The following is a 16,946-nucleotide window of genomic DNA, read 5'->3' as shown; positions in this document are numbered from 1 at the left end:
GGTGTTGGGAAAGATGGAGGGCACAAGGACGGCAGAGGATGAGATGGTTGGACAGTGTTCTCGAAGTGACTGGCATGAGTTTGGCCAAACTGCGGGAGGCAGTGGAGGACAGGGGTGCCTGGCGTGCTCTGATAGTGCAGGGCAGCTCCATCCAGGAAGAGTCCCAGACATTTGGGCACCTGGGGCAAACCACGGCAGGCAGGCAGGCACCTCCAGAGGGGAGGGAAGATCTGCGTCGCGAACAAGGGCCAAGTCCAGCCCGGCACCGGCTGCAGATCCTGCCGTCCGAGGCGGACCGGCCCTGCCCAGCAGTTGCTACGGGATCCCTTTGCTGGACCGAGGGCACCTCGGGAGTTTCCTGTGCCGCCTCTTGCTGGGAGAAGACGGTGGAAGGTGCGGCGCGAGCCTCCTCGGGCCCCCAGAGGCTCCGGGGCTGAGCTGCTCCCAGCAAGGTCTCCTCAGTCTCAGGCGCCCTTCGGCTGCTCCGCGCTTGCCCGGAAGCGGGCCGGGGCTGCGATCAGTCCAAGGAGGGGGAGAGGGAGAGAGAGAGGCCGGGGACACCAAGCGAGCCTGGGCCTTCGAAGGCGCAGCTGCTGTTCTCGGGACAGACTGACTTTCGCCTCAGGGCGAAAAGCGCCGCCAAGACTTCTCCGCCTCTGCGGGGCGCCAGAGAGACACGCCCAAAATGGCCGCCAAGCAGACTCCGCTCCGCTCTCCTCAGCCGAGCAACAATTGGCCGGGAAGCGCCTCTCCTGCGGGCTCCTTGGGCTGGGCGGGGCTTCGTCGGTAAAGCCGCCATTGGTTACCGCTGACCCTGATGTCACCGGGTGGGCGTTTACCCCCGCCTTGGCCGGGAAATCACAAGGGCGCCTTCGTTCATAGCGGGCTCCGATTGGCCAGGGCAGGCTGCCATTCGTCAAAGAGGCTGATGTGGAAATCGCGGCCTCCGTCGGCAATAGGAGCAATGTTCGTTTGTGTCGAGCACAATTGGTCAGTTCAATCTGCCTATCAGCCAATTCTGTGACTGGGCGGCGATTGGCCGCCGTGTTCTCCCGTTCCGGAATCAGACAGCGCCCGATGACGCAACCAATCTCTCGTTTGGCACGAATGACGCTCTTCCATTGGCCGCAGCATTCTGTCAATCCGACGGAAGGGAAGTCTCAGACGCCTTTTATAAGACAGCGACGGCCTCGATGTCAGTAGGGAGTTACGCGATTGGGCTGTGGCTTCTGTCAATCAGGAAGTGGGAGGGGGCTGTGAGGGGGCTGCTGTGGAGAGTCCGGGCGCCTGCGAGTGAGCCGGGCGGAGCCGGCAGTGGAGGCCGCCGAGAGAAGCGGGTAAGAGGGAAGTTCCTACGACAGCGGGATGGGAAGCAGCTGCCCTAATTGCGACTGGGCCTCGTTTCCTTCAAAATTGAGGGGCTTTAGCCTTAAGAAAAAGCTGTTGGTGAAAAGTTGGGGGGGGGTTCGTATGTGCGGCGCATGCGCGAAGCCAGAAGACGGTTGGCTGTTGGGCGGGGTCGCGGTGGCGAAGGTGGGAGGAAGCGCGCCTGATTGGGCGGCTCCGCGGGAAAGGTTTCGGGGGACGGAGGCGGAGTGGGGCTTTCGGGAGCACCTTGCGCATGTGCGGCCTAAATCCGTGGCTGGAGCTGCTCGAGTGGCGCCCCCCCCCCTCCGGATGTCCTGCGAGGCGCCTCCCGCTTAGGCGCGGGAAAGGGCCGAAGAGGCGCGTCTGAATTCCGCGGGGGTGGGACTCGCCTGCAGTGTGATTTTTGCTGTAAACTCTTGTACTTTTAAATCACGGAGTTGTGGCGAATTATAGCAACTTGAACTCGGTCCGCGTGAAAGGCCGCCGTTTTGCATGTAATCCTCTTGATGGCAGGTGTGCACCATGTAGTACCGTAGGTCAAACCTGTGATAAAAAAGACAAAAGTAACCTGGTTCTTAGTATTGATGGAAAAGTGTCCTGTTAAATTCAAAAGCTTACGCTGTGTATAGGTATTGCATGCTGGATCGCTGCCCAAGTATAACCATAGCTGTCAACTTTTCCCTTTTTTAAGGGAAATTCCCTTATTCCGAATAGGATTCCTCGCACGAAAAGGGAAAAGTTGACAGCTATGAGTATAACCTCTTCAATGTACATTAATTGTCCTTCCACTTTGATGGAATGGTGTGTGTAATTGTCTTGCTTTAATCAAAATACAAGAATATTAACAGACATCTACTTTGTAGGATGTCCATTATCACCTGCTCCTCCTCCAAAACTGATATGGGGTGTATTACAGCTTTTTTAACCCATAAAAACACATTCCACTTTATTTTTGGAGGAATAAATTATTTAAGGCATAAGCTAGATATTGATACACAAGTTTTGGACATGAAACTGTAAGACCCTAAGAGGTATCTTAGTTTTTGCTAGTTGGAAAATAATAAAAAATAGTGAAATTTAGACCCACATGTAATGAAAAGATTTTTCTATTTGATCTTAGAAGGTAGGCATAAATACGCAGAATCCGAAGACATTCATATATTTAGAGAGAATACTCATAAGCACCCCTATAAGACAAACAAGGAGTGGTTCTATGTGGAGTACATCATCATATTAATGCTGCAGACCTGGAAACACTCTGTTGCAAATGAACTCCATTGAACTTGGTGGGGCTTGGTTCTGTATAATCATGAAAACAGGTTGCAAAATTAATTGTAGAGAAAGTCAGCTATCCTGAATGCAGTTCACATCTCACTTCATCTTCATAGATGATATCCTTGAAAATATTAGCACAAATCAGTGTATTTGTCTAGCATAATCTGTAAGATCCATAGTTCCTGCTTCTTCTTTAGAATCATAGAGTTGGAAGAGACCACAAGGGCCATCCAGTCCAACCCCCTGCCAAGCAGGAAACACCATCAAAGCATTCCTGACAGATGGCTGTCAAGCCTCTGCTTAAAGACCTCCAAAGAAGGAGACTCCACCACACTCCTTGGTAGCAAATTCCACTGTCGAACAGCTCTTATTGTCAGGAGGTTCTTCCTAATGTTTAGGTGGAATCTTCTTTCTTGTAGTTTGAATCCATTGCTCCGTGTCTGCTTCTCTGGAGCAGCAGAAAACAACCTTTCACCCTCCTCTATATGACATCCTTTTATATATTTGAACATGGCTATCATATCACCCCTTAACCTTCTCTTCTCCAGGCTAAACATACCCAGCTGCCTAAGCCGTTCCTCATAAGGCATCATTTCCAGGCCTTTGACCATTTTGGTTGCCCTCCTCTGGACACGTTCCAGCTTGTCCGTATCCTTCTTGAACTGTGGTGCCCAGAACTGGACACAGTATTCTAGAGCGGAATACAGTGGTACTATTACTTCCCTTGATCTAGATGCTATACTCCTATTGATGCAGCCCAGAATTGCATTGGCTTTTTTAGCTGCTGCATCACACTGTTGACTCATGTCAAATTTATGGTCTACCAAGACTCCTAGATCCTTTTCACATGTACTGCTCTCAAGCCAGGTGTCACCCATCCTGTATTTGTGCCTTTCATTTTTTTGCCCAAGTGTAGTACTTTACATTTCTCCCTGTTAAAATTCATCTTGTTTGCTTTGGCCCAGTTCTCTAAGCTGTTAAGGTCATTTTGAAGTGTGATCCTGTCCTCTGGGGTATTAGCCACCCCTTCCAATTTGGTGTCATCTGCAAACTTGATCAGGATGCCCTCAAGCCCATCATCCAAGTCATTGATAAAGATGTTGAATAAGACTGGGCCCAAGACAGAACCCTGTGGCACCCCACTAGTCACTTCTCTCCAGGATGAAGAGCAGCCGTTAATGAGTACCCTTTGGGCTCGGTCAGTCAGCCAGTTACAAATCCACTGAATGGTAGCATTGTCTAGCCCACATTTTACCAGCTTCTTTACAAGAATATCATGGGGCACCTTGTCAAAGGCCTTGCTGAAATCAAGATAGGCTACATCCACAGCGTTCCCTTCATCTACCAGGCTTGTAATTCTGTCAAAAAATGAGATCAGATTGGTCTGACATGACTTATTTTTCAGAAACCCATGCTGACTTTTAGTGATCACAGCGTTCCTTTCTAGGTGCTCACAGACCATTTGCTTAATGATCTGCTCTAGAATCTTTCCTGGTATTGATGTCAGGCTGACTGGGCGGTAATTGTTTGGGTCTTCTCTTTTCCCCTTTTTGAAAATAGGGACAACATTTGCCCTCCTCCAGTCTGCTGGGACTTCTCCTGTTCTCCAGGAATTCTCAAAGATTACTGCCAGTGGTTCTGAAATCACCTCTGCCAGTTCTTTTAATACTCTTGGATGTAGTTCATCTGGCCCTGGAGACTTGAATACATCTAAACTACTGGTAGCCAAGTATTCTTGTACTACCTCCTTACTTATTCTGGGCTGTTTTTCCCCTGCTGAATCATCTGCTCGATATTCTTCAGGTTGGGCATTGTTTTCTTTTTTGGAGAAGACTGAGGCAAAGAAGGCATTGAGGAGTTCTGCCCTTTCTCTGTCTCCTGTTTGCATTTCACCATCTTCTCCTCTAAGTGACCCCACTGTTTCCTTGTTCCTTTTGCTACGGACATACCCATGAAAGCCCTTTTTATTGCTTTTAACCTCTCTAGCAAGCCTGAGTTCATTCTGTGCTTTAGCTTTTCAGACTTTGTCTCTACACATGCTGGCTATTTGTTTGAATTCCTCTCTGGTGATTTCCCCCTTTTTCCATTTTTTGTACATATCCCTTTTAACTCTTAAATCAGTTAAAAGTTCTTTAGATAGCCACCCTGGCTTCTTTAGGCACCTTCCATGTTTTCGTCTCATTGGTACTGCTTGAAGTTGTGCTTTTAATTTCTCCCTTTTAACAAACTCCCATCCATCATGAACTCCCTTCCCTTTTAGTGTTACTGACCATGGGATCACACCCAGCGTTTCCCTAAGTTTTCTGAAATTAGCTGTCTTAAAGTCTAGAATTTGAGTCTTAGTATGCTTGTTTGCTCCTTTCCGCTGTATAATAAACTCCAGAAGAGCATGATCTCTCTCACCTAATGATCCTGCCACTTCTACTCCACTTACCAAGTCATCACTATTGGTTAGGACCAGATCTAAAATGGCTGATCTGGACAATGAAATTGTCTGCAAGGCCAGTGAGGAATCTGTTTGACCTTATACTCTTGGCTGAGTTTGACATCCAACAAATATCAGGATAGTTGAAATCCCCAATTACTACTATCTCACTTCCTTTTGAATGCTTGGTCCAGGAAGGCATCATCTGTGTCCTCAGTTTGGCTTGGGGATCTGTAGTAAACTCCCACAATGAGATCACTGTTATTTTTCTCTCCCTTAATTTTGACCCAGATACTCTCAGTTTGGCTTTTATTCTTCATGTATGTCAGAGTTACTGCTCTCGTGTGTTTGTTTCCTGATTTTGTGTGTGTGTTGTATTAACTTTATTTCAATTGAAATAAAATATGGAATCTTGAGACTTGCAACGGCCTTGCCACCAGGTTACGGCAACAATATGTTTGGCAGACTTGGAGTTTGTTAAATAATCTAGACAAATACAGTAGCAGTGCTGTCATTACCTTTAAATCAGGGTTCTGTGGCAATGTAATTAAGTCTGTAACAATAATGCTAACCAGTTTCATAATAGTCATACCTCGAGTTGCGTACGTTCGACTTACGGACCTCCGTGACCCGCAAGTCCTCCCCGGAGCACGCGCAGAAGCACTTTGCGCATGTGCAGAAGCGCAAAAATGTGTGAACTTCCGGGTTTTTTCTTTTTTTCGGGCGTTCGTGTTAAGTTATTACATGTCTGAGGTGATGGTTCCTCCTTTTCTTTTCTTTTGTTTAGTGCTTTATTGAAATTAAAAGACAAACAGAAATTCATCCAGAAATAAAAATAGAAAATCTTACATCGTATCACATTAAATTCTTATTACAGTGGTACCTCAACTTACGAATTACTCAGCATACAAATTTTTCGACTTACGAATGAAAAAAGTGCCCGCACGCCTACAAATTTTTCGACGTCCGAAGGACATACGTCGGCGGTTTTAGATGGGGTTTACTCGACTTACGAATTTTAGATGCAGTTTACTCAACTTACGATTTTTTCGAATTTTTCGTTTCCAATGCATTCCTATGGGGAAATCGCTTTTTTTTACTTACGAATTTTTCGACCTACAAATGTGCATTCAGAATGGATTAAATTTGTAAGTCGAGGTAGGAGAGAGAAACAACAGTGACCTTACTGTGGGTGTCTGCTATGGACTGCCAAGCCAGACTGAAGACTTGGATGATGCCTTCCTAGAGCAGATTAAGAAGAGATAATAGTAATCGGGGGGGGGGGGAGCAGGCAGGCTCTCTCCCTTTCTCATTAGCAAGCAAGCAGACACGCAGTTGCTGATTTCTGTTCTTCTCCCCTCCTTCCCTGAGTATGCACGGTCTGCCTGTTTCAATGAATGTGATTCAGCAGACATTGAGCAAAAGGGAGGGAGGGAAGGAAGGAAGGAGGGGAAAGGTATCTGTGTCGCACGGAAGCGCCATCACATCTGGAGCCTGGGCTGCTGCTTCCCGGCCACCTCCTCTGCTTGCCCTAATAATAAGAAACATGCCACCTCACTTGCCTGCACACAGGCAGCTACCCCGAGCCATGCGGCCCTGCTGGAGGCACCTCCACTTGGAGTTTTACACCCGCCCCCTTCGCTTCTCATCCAGTACCCAAGAAGTCTTTTTGAAGCAAGCAGGGGGGCAGGGCTCAGGTGGCACTGAGGTTGGAAAAGAAAGAAGTTCTCACAGACTGGCTCAGGCACAAAGGAAATGACCTTGGTCGCGTCTGAGCGTTTCCACACACGGAATGTGACTTGTGAATGGAGAGTTTCAAACACTGGTGACCTCTGATCCCCCTGATTTTGTTCCTCAAAATTCACTTGGAAGTTTTGTAGGCCTGATCCATCTGCATTGTAGGGATCAGCAAATGAAGGCTTCATGAGCCCAAATATGGTTCCTGTTAGGAGTACCAGTTGGCCCTTCCAGTTGCCAACCCAGAGGCAAGAAAGATTTGTTGATGGCATAGAGTCTCTGCTTGAGGGGCTTGCTAATGTATTGGGTCTTGAGTGAAGGTAAAGCCCATCCCCAGTTGCTAAGTGGGTGCTGCTTTTCTTCCTTCAGGAGAGATGGCTGCCATACGCAAGAAACTTGTCATTGTAGGAGATGGAGCATGTGGAAAGACCTGCCTCCTTATTGTCTTTAGCAAGGACCAATTCCCAGAGGTCTACGTCCCCACCGTCTTTGAGAACTATGTGGCTGACATCGAGGTGGATGGAAAGCAGGTAATACTGATGTTGGGAGCCTACAGGGCCGGGCAGATGCCTGGGCGCAATGATAGTGCCTGATATCTCCACCATCTGGCTGGCTGGCGTTTTTTTGCTGTGGTGCAAGAGCAGCAGCTTCTGCAAGCCACCTGACTCGTGCAGCAGCAGAAGAGTCTGCGTCTTGTGTAGAGCATTATGTACCATTCTACATTTTCCATTTCTCTGAGGCCCAGCTGGGGTCCCGCTGCAAGCCCCTGTGCTGAGCCCAAATTGGAGGTCAGCTGCTTGCCCACTATATATATTTATATATTGTCTGGGGCATTTGGCCTCCCAGTGTTTTTTTTCTCTGAGTTGGTCAGCGTAATGTGTGAAATAGCCCTCTTCCTCTCCCCACCCCCAAGAGCAGAGAGGAATTGATTTGAGAGAAATGAAGAATAGCTGCAGAAAAGAACAGGAACTGCATTTCTTGGTGGCAACAGGGAGTAGAGTTTGGAGAATGCTTTTCTGATTGAATTACAACAATACCAGCATCTTTCCACTTTGCTTGTGATTCATTACAGAATCACATTACATTCATTACAGAAACATTCATTACAGACGCGGGTGGCGCTGTGGTCTAAACCACTGAGCCTAGGGCTTGCCAATCAGGTCAGTGGTTCGAATCCCTGCGACGGGGTGAGCTCCCATTGCTCGGTCCCAGTGCCTGCCAACCTAGCAGTTCGAAAGCATATCAAAGTGCAAGTAGATAAATAGGTACTGCTCCAGCGGGAAGGTAAACAGAGTTTCTGTGTGCTGCTCTGGTTTCGCCAGAAGTGGCTTAGTCATGCTGGCCACATGACCCGGAAAACTGTCTGCAGACAAACATCGGCTCCCTCGGCCAGTAAAGTGAGATGAGCGCCGCAACCCCAGAGTCATTTGCGACTGGACTTAACTGTCAGGGGTCCTTTACCTTTAAGGATCTAATGGGGAAGACACTAGCACATCACAGAATATGCTTTAGTTTAATGGAGTGATGACAGCACTTTGAGGACTTGCCCCCATTAAGTTATCATATTTGCATTTCTACAGGTAGAACTTGCCCTGTGGGATACAGCTGGCCAAGAGGACTATGACCGCCTGAGACCCCTCTCCTACCCAGATACAGATGTCATCCTCATGTGTTTCTCCATTGACAGCCCCGACAGTTTAGGTGAGTCTCCCCTGAGTATGTGGGAGGGCTGACTGAATGAGATACAGCAGAGACTTCTGTAGACTTCTGACTCTGGTCTCTTCCCAGATGTCAGATTGCTGATGGGAGCAGTTAAACTGCCATAGTAGTTGATTAGCTGGTCATATGATGTGTATTACATCACACCACTGCAGGCGTTCAGTGTTCTGCCACTTGTCCCTCCCCATTTCCGTCTTTTCTCCCATTGCCCCCCCCCATGTACACATGTCCCAGCTTTAACGTTGGTTGCACCACATCCATTTTCTGAGTTTGCTGCTCCTGTACCCACAGTAGTGGAAGTCCTTTAAATTTCATCCTGGTGGTATCTGAAGGAACTTGAGATAGTTTCCCAAATCTTTGCTTTGGGGCACAAGTGGCTTGGAACTCCACGGTCTTCCTAGGTTTATGCTTACGGTTTTACTTTGTGCCCCTACAGAAAACATCCCTGAGAAGTGGACTCCGGAGGTGAAGCACTTCTGCCCCAATGTGCCTATCATCCTGGTGGGGAACAAGAAGGACCTGCGAAATGATGAGCATACACGCCGGGAGCTAGCCAAGATGAAGCAGGTGCAGAGAGGATTTGGTATTGCCATCAGAATAGGAGGAGGGTACAAACAGCTATGCATATGGCCATTGGGGGCTTGAAAGGAATCTGTGTCCTTTCCATTTACATCTGAGCAGAAGCACAAGCCCATCCAGAGAGGTATATTGTGGCCTTCCTCTCATTTTTGAAGGGGGCTTGGCGAAGCACAAAGCTACTGGTTTCTGTAGGGTTCTCAGTACCTTTTCACAACACACTCTATTTGAAGACAGCATGGCTTGCATGATGCCATAAAGTGTAACACATGCATGATGGCATGTGTAACAGAGACTTGGTTGGATGAAGCAGATGGGACTGTCCTTGCCACTGCTTGTCCACCAGGTTTCTCTGTCGCACAGCAACCCAGGCCTTGTGGGCGGGAAGGGGGGGTTGCAGTGATTTATAGGAAGTCATTAGTTTGCACCAGGCATCCTGTTGGGAAGACCCAGTGCTCTAAGTGCATGTTCTGGAAGTTGGGCAACAGGGGCAGTACAGGATTACTCTTGGTGTACCGATCTCCCTGCTGCACCAAGGATTCCCTGCCCGAACTGCTTCAGGTCGTGGTGGATGTTCTCCTGGAGACACCTAGTTTGGCTGTCCTAGGGGATTTTAACATCCACACCGACACGACCTTACAAGGGGCCGCTTGGGACTTCGTGGAAAGCATGGCCTCCATGCGGCTATCCCTGAATAAGTTTGGCCCAACTCATAGCCGCGGACATGCCTTAGACCTTGTGTTCACCTCTATGGATGTTGGTGATCTGACACTAAGTAAAAGTGAAACTAAAGTGCCATGGTCCAATCACTTCCTGGTGCAACTGGACTTCTCCGCGACCCTTCCCCTCTGCAGGGAGGTGGGACTGATTCAGATGGTCTGCCCCCGCCACTTAATGGATCCAAATGGTTTCCAGAGAGTGGTAGGGGATGCTTTATCCCATGTTGATGGCCTTTCAGCTGATTCCCTGGTGACCCGCTGGAATGTGGAGTTAACCAGGGCTACTGACTGTTTGGCTCCAAAGTGCCCTCTCCGATTGCATGTAGCCCAGACAGCCCCATGGTTTTCCACGGATCTGAGGGCAATGAAACAATCGCTGAGACGGCTAGAGCGCCGTGGTGGATAACTCATTATGAATCTGACCGGACACGGGTTAGAGCTCAATGTCGAGCCTACCAAGTGGCGGTAGCGACGGCAAAGAAGACTTTCTTCACCGCCTCTATTGCATCTGCAGAAAACAGCAGGAGGAGACTTTTTCAGGTGGTTCGGAATTTAGCGGAACCACCTGCTCCATCGGGGCACAGTACGGACCACATAATCTCCTGCAATGATTTTGCAAAGTTTTTTGCAGATAAAGTCGCTCAGATTCGGGAAGAGGTAAACTCCACCATGGGAGCAGGGCCAGGGCGGGAGAGTGCTAGAGTTCTGTCTAGTCAAGTTGCGTGGGATCAATTCCAATCTGTTACCTCTGAGGGTGTGGACAGGCTGCTTGGACGAGTGAAACCAACCACCTGTCTCCTTGATCCTTGCCCATCCTGGCTTATAAAAGCTAGCTGGGAAGGGCTTCACAGGGTGATTAATGCTTCTCTCTGTGAGGGAGCCTTCCCAGACCCGCTGAAAGAGGCGGTTATCAAACCACTTCTTAAAAAAGCATCTTTAGATGCGGCCAATGTGGCCAACTATTGCCCAGTCTCAAATCTTCCATTCTTGGGCAAGGTGATTGAACAAGTAGTTGCTGAACAACTCCAGGCATACCTTGGATCCCTTCCAGTCGGGATTCAGACCTCATCATGGGACTGAAACTGGTCAATGATCTCCGGTTGGCTAGGGACAAAGGTGAGAGCTGTTTCCTAGTTCTGCTGGATCTCTTAGCAGCTTTTGATAACATCGACCATAACATTCTTCTGGACCGTCTAGAGGATCTGGGGGCACTCTTATACAGTGGTTCTGCTCCTTTCTCCTGGGCCGTGCTCAGAAAGTGGTGGTGTTCAGACCCCTGGGCTCTCACTTATGGGGTGCCTCAGGGTTCTGTCCTCTCCCCCATGCTTTTCAACAACATCTACGTGCAGCCGCTGGGAGAGATCATCAGGGGGTTTGGGCTGGGTGTTCATCAGTATGCGGATGATACCCAGCTCTACCTCTCTTTCAAATCAGAACCAGTGAAGGCGGTGAAGATCATGTGTGAGTATCTAGAGGCAGTTGGAGAATGGATGGCAGCTAACAGATTGAGGTTAAATCCTGACAAGACAGAAGTACTGTTTTGGGGGGACAGGGGGCGGGCAGGTGTGGTCCTGAATGGGGTAACTGTGCCCCTGAAGGACCAGGTGCGCAGCCTGGGAGTCATTTTGGACACACAGCTGTCCATGGAGGTGCAGGTCAATTCTGTGTACCAGCTCCATCTGGTACGCAGGCTGAGAACCTACCTGCCCACAGACTATTTCACCAGAGTGGTGCATGCTCTAGTTATCTCTCGCTTGGACTACTGCAATGCACTCTGTGCATCTTTGAAGGTGACCCGGAAACTATAACTAATCCAGAATGCAGCAGCTAGACTGGTGACTGGGACACCCCCATCGTTCTCCCCAGACACTGAGGTCCAGTGCCGAGGGCCTTCTGGCAGTTCCCTCGCTGCGAGAAGCCAAGTTACAGGGAACCAGGCAGAGGGCCTTCTCGACAATGGCACCTGCTCTGTGGAATGTTCTCCCACCAGATGTCAAAGAGAAAAACAACTACCAGACATCTGAAGGCAGCCCTGTTTAGGGAAGCTTTTAATGTTTAACGGGCTATTGTATTTTAATATTTTGTTGGAAGCCGCCCAGAGTGGCTGGGTATAAATAATAATTAATAATAATAATAATAATAATAATAATAATAATAATAATAATAATAATAATAATAATTTATTAAGTAAATCGCCAACTTCACAACCCTAGCAAGGGCTGGGTACCAGTTTTCAGCAAAGGATACAGTCCCAGGGAGTTAGTATTGTGTGGTTATAGGAGCCAGGAGTTCTGATTGCTGAGGTTTTGCTTTGATTGCTAGATTCTACCTCATTTCCCTTGCCAGGAAAGATCCCAGGTGACCTCACTCTCTGTTTCGCCCTTCCCTTTCAGGAACCAGTGAAGCCAGAAGAGGGACGTGACATGGCAAACAGGATTAGTGCTTTTGGCTACCTGGAATGTTCTGCAAAGACAAAGGATGGAGTACGGGAAGTGTTTGAGATGGCCACCCGGGCTGCCCTGCAGGCCAAACGTGGGCGCAAGAAGACCTCATGCCAGCTGCTGTAATTCCTTCCCAGCCTGCCTTCCCTGCCAGCCAGCCAAGCCTTTGAGCTCTTAGCTTCCAGGCTTGCCTCTCTTGTGATACCATGGACTGGCAGGTCTCCTCAGAGAGGGGGCTTGCTAGAGCTGGGCAGGGGCTCTTCTGGAGCATGACAACTAACTTTGGAGGTGGGGTTCCCAGTCTGCCCCAGGCTCTGCCCATCACCATGCAGGGATGGCATTTCCCCCTTCCGTCACAGGCTTCTGACTCCCTCAACAGGTCAGAAAATTCTGGCCCTCAGTGGGTCAGTGGGAGAGCTCCTTGTCTTTCCATGTGCTTGCTCAAAGCAGTCTTGATTCTCGTTGGCAGCCTAGGGCACTACACTGCTCCAGGCCCTTTCTTTGCAGAAGACTTTTTGCCAAAGTGTGAAAGCCCTTTGCTTCAATAATGGTCAGAGCCTTGAATTGAAACATCGGGCCCTGCCTAGTAAGGGACTCTTGACATGTCAACAAGTCACTGATTGTCAGTGGAGCCAGTCCTCCTGCACAGTGGGCAAGCGGTCACCCGTATCTTGGCAGACTCATTGATCCCTTAGCTGGCTTTTCTGCTCTTTAGGGTAGAGCAGAACCACTTTGGTGCATGTCCCCTTCCTCATGGCGAACATAGCCCAGTACAAAAGCCACCCACTTTCAGTTTCTTGAGGGCTGTCTCAGTAAAGTGACATCAGGTCCTCCACCTTCTCTCTCCCCCACCCCAGAACAGAATTGTCTCCACTAAAATATTTATCTCCTGACAGCAGAGCAGACAGCTGCCTTTCCTTCAAACTGGCCCAAGAGACTGGGCCTTGAAGCCTGGCCCCTTTCTAGCAAAAATCTATATTTGTAAGCAGAGGTGCTATGAGCCAGTTTGTTGCTGTTTGGAAGCTCTCTGGATAGCTGGTAGCTGGAGTAGCCACTGCCACAGCTTCAAGTGCAAAGGGCCTCCTCTGTTGCTTCTGTCTCGCTGCTCCCCTCACACTCCTGCTTCCCTTCCCTTCTGCCTTCTTTGTACTCACTGCATTGCCACCGGGGTGTATGATTTTGTGTTTAATTTGTATTCACATGTTTAAAAAGTGGTTGTTACTTTTCAAAATGTACTTGAAAGAAAAATCTGTAATAAATTTGTAGCAATGTTTAGTACATGGTGGGGCTTTGCCTTTTGCCTCTTAAAATCTGCTCTGGAAAGGGAACCACTAAAAAGGTGAGCATTTGTTTTTCTTTTCTTCTTTAATGTATTTTTATTTAGATTTTCCGTCATTCAGTTTAATAAAAAAGAAATAATACATAACAGAATAAACATTATACATTAAATCATTATACAATATCCAAAAGAGAAAAAGAAAAAACAAGATAAACCCCCACCCTGTTTAACTCCCCTCCACCGCTGCTCGTCTTCTCTAGAATCAATTTCACCCTTATCATTGCATTCTGGTTGTTTTTATTTTCTCTTTATGCTGTATTTTCCATGTATAAGATGCCCCCTATTTGGGGGGGACTCAGATTTAAGAAAATGGGGGGAGATGGCCCTGTGTATAAGACACCCCCTAATTTTTTCAATTTTTTTTAGGGGGGAAACCTAGTCTTATACACGGAAAAATATGGTACATACATGTCATTATTGTTTTGATGCATTTACATTCTTAATCTAAGCATATTAGCATGTCTTTTTAGAGCAATATTTTGTCATACAGTGGTACCTCGGGTTACAGAAGCTTCAGGTTGCAGACTCTGCTAACCCAGAAATAGTACCTCGGGTTAAGAACTTTGCTTCAGGATGAGAACAGAAATCGCGCAGCGGCAGCGGGAGGCCCCCATTAGCTAAAGTGGTGCTTCAGTTTAAGAACGGACCTCCAGAACAAATTAAGTTCTTAACCTGAGGTACCACTGTATAATCATCAAAGCATTGCCATTCATCTTTTAGTTTTTTATTTGACTGCTGCCATAGGGATGTTGTTAATTTAGCCAATTTTAAAGATTCATTTAATTTGAGAAGACATTCCTCCTTGGAAGGTAGTTCTTCAGCTTTCCATTTAGATGCTATTACTATCCTAGCTACGGTGGTTGCATATAAGAAAATTCTTTTTTTCAAAAGGCCCAGTAGGTAAGCCTGGTTTTTTCGTTAATGGGATTTTAAGCATTTTTTTTAACTCCTCCTGTATTTCTCCCCAGAAGTACTTAATCGTGGTGCAACTCCACCACATATGCGTTGTTGTACCAGCTTCCTTGTTGCATTTCCAAGAGAAGTTGGATTTCAGTTTATAGATTTTTGTTAATTTGACTGGTGTTAAATACCACCTGTAGAACATTTTGACGAAATTTTCTTTTATTGTACTACAGGTGGTAAATCTTATGTTTCTCCCCTTGGCCGAAGTCTCACGCCCATTTAATCATTGTCTCTTTCACTTCCTTGTCAATCATACCCAAATCTAGCAAAAGGTTATACATTTTAGATAGTATTTTTTGTTGTTTTTTAAAATAATGTTTCTTGCATTAATGAATTCTCTTTAGCAAAGCCTTTCTTTGAGTCAGAGTTAAAGACACTTCCAAGTTGTACATATTGCCATCTGTCAGAGACATAATGCCTTGTTTCCTCATATGGTCTTATTCTAAGTTTACCTTGATCTTCCATTATCAAATCTTTGTATGTTGCCCATCCCTTACTCGTGTTTAATTTTTTCATGGCATGGGCTTCTAGAGGTGAGAAGAAGAAGAGTTTGGATTTGATATCCTGCTTTATCACTAACCGAAGGAGTCTCAAAGCGGCTCACATTCTCCTTTCCCTTCCTCCCCCACAACAAACACTCTGTGAGGTGAGTGGGGCTGAGAGACTTCAGAGAAGTGTGACTAGCCCAAGGTCACCCAGCAGCTGCATGTGGAGGAGCGGAGATGCGAACCCGGTTCACCAGATTGTGTCTACCACTCTTAACCACTACACCACACTGGCTCTCTTAACCATGGTGCCATTGGCTCCAGTCTCGTTTTGTACTTCCTCCGGACTTTGAACTTATCGTATGTGAGGTAGGCGTGCCATCCATAAAAGGTGAGCATTGATTTTGCTTACAGCAGTTGTACACACTGTCCCCACCAAACTGCTGAGCCCATGGAGTGCTTTGGTTGGACTAAATTGTGATGGCTGGTAAAAGTAATCACACGCTTCCCATAACCTTCATGAGGAAATGAGTCTTACCTAGAAACAAGAAATGTTTTAAGCCAGAACCAAGATGGTGGGAGAAGCAGTCCAATAGACTGGGAGCTAATCAGAGCATAGAGAGCTTGGCTTCAGGTAGGCCTGCTGCCCCTTTGGATTCCTGTAGCTCTACGTTGCGCTAGAAAGTGTAGGGAGCTCTATGGAGAAATAATGTGGTGGAAAGTAAACTTTCCAAACAGTTCTGTTAGAAACCACTTTGCAGAACTACTGGAAAGTTTCTCATAGTTGCAGCATTATTTGCTGATTTGTACACAATAGCAAGATTGGCCTTCTCACTTTAGGTGAACACTATACAGTACTCTGCCTGCATTCCTTGTCCTTGTGCCTACTCTTTGGATAAGATTCTTAGTCCAAGATTGTAACTTTTGGACTTTGCTGTCGTTCTCTCCTTTCGTTCATGTGAAATCCGGTATCTCTTAGGCTCCTTAAATGGTGTACAGGCATTGAATTGACATTCTGATGAAAATTTTTAGCTGCAGAAAACTACCAGCAGTGTTTCTTCTCTTTGTGGTGTCAATTCTTGGTATCAGTATTGGATCTATGTATCCATGATCTGCACCATTTAATACTACAGTGCATCTGCAGCGTACGTCTAGTGACCTTCAGTTACCTAAAGCCAGGCCTATTTAGGATAACTGCTGCTTAATGGCACAGCTAAGCAACCTCAACCCCCCCCCCCATTCTTCTATGTCACTGGAGTTCATGCTTGTTTCATTATCTATTGTTTGTAGCTTCTAAAATATTTCATAGAATCATAGAATCAGAGTTGGAAGAGACCACAAGGGCCATCCAGTCCAACCCCTTGCCAAGCAGGAAACACCATCAAAGCATTCCTGACAGATGGCTGTCAAGCCTCCGCTTCAAGACCTCCAAAGAAGGAGACTCCACCACACTCCTTGGCAGCAAATTCCACTGCCGAACAGCTCTCACTGTCAGGAAGTTCTTCCTAATGTTTAGGTGGAATCTTCTTTCTTGTAGTTTGAATCCATTGCTCCGTGTCCGCTTCTCTGGAGCATTTGTCCTACTTTCTCTGTAGTTTTAGGACAAGTGGAAGGGACATTATTTTATTAACATCTATTTTTACTTTTTTTACTTGTATGGTTTTAGGACAACCAGATTTTTCCCTTCAGCTGTTTGACAGCAAATGGTAGAAAGGAATGACTTTTAAGTCAGAAGACTGAGTTGCCACACATTCTAATTCCCAGAACAGTAGCTGTATTCCTCTGTTCTAAATATATCCTCTATTCTTTTTTTTTTTTAAAGTAACCTCCTCAAACTCAGTGTAGTGCTGCATATGATTTGTAATCTGAGGTTGATAGAGCCAGTCATGGTGAAAACTG

General features: G+C 47.0%; 1 protein-coding gene across 2 annotated transcripts; it reads left to right on the top strand.

Annotated features, from left to right (window-relative positions):
* Positions 1-456: 456 nt before the first annotated feature.
* On the top strand, positions 457-12,486 carry LOC117060647 (transforming protein RhoA-like). 2 transcript variants are annotated; one of them, XM_033173049.1, is made up of 6 exons: positions 457-461; positions 1,241-1,243; positions 7,175-7,335; positions 8,386-8,506; positions 8,961-9,091; positions 12,213-12,486. In XM_033173049.1, the coding sequence occupies exons 3-6, from the start codon at positions 7,180-7,182 to the stop codon at positions 12,384-12,386; spliced, it is 582 nt and encodes a 193-aa protein (XP_033028940.1). In that variant the 5' UTR covers positions 457-461; positions 1,241-1,243; positions 7,175-7,179; the 3' UTR covers positions 12,387-12,486. The 2 variants fall into 2 exon arrangements, with proteins under 2 accessions (XP_033028940.1, XP_033028939.1); XM_033173048.1 differs by lacking the exons at positions 457-461; positions 1,241-1,243 and adding an exon at positions 1,250-1,337.
* The last annotated feature ends 4,460 nt before the right edge of the window (positions 12,487-16,946 follow it).

This window comes from Lacerta agilis, chromosome 16 (assembly GCF_009819535.1).
Source record: "Lacerta agilis isolate rLacAgi1 chromosome 16, rLacAgi1.pri, whole genome shotgun sequence".
Classification (NCBI taxonomy): domain Eukaryota; kingdom Metazoa; phylum Chordata; class Lepidosauria; order Squamata; family Lacertidae; genus Lacerta; species Lacerta agilis.
This window is presented reverse-complemented; position numbering and strand designations above follow the sequence as displayed.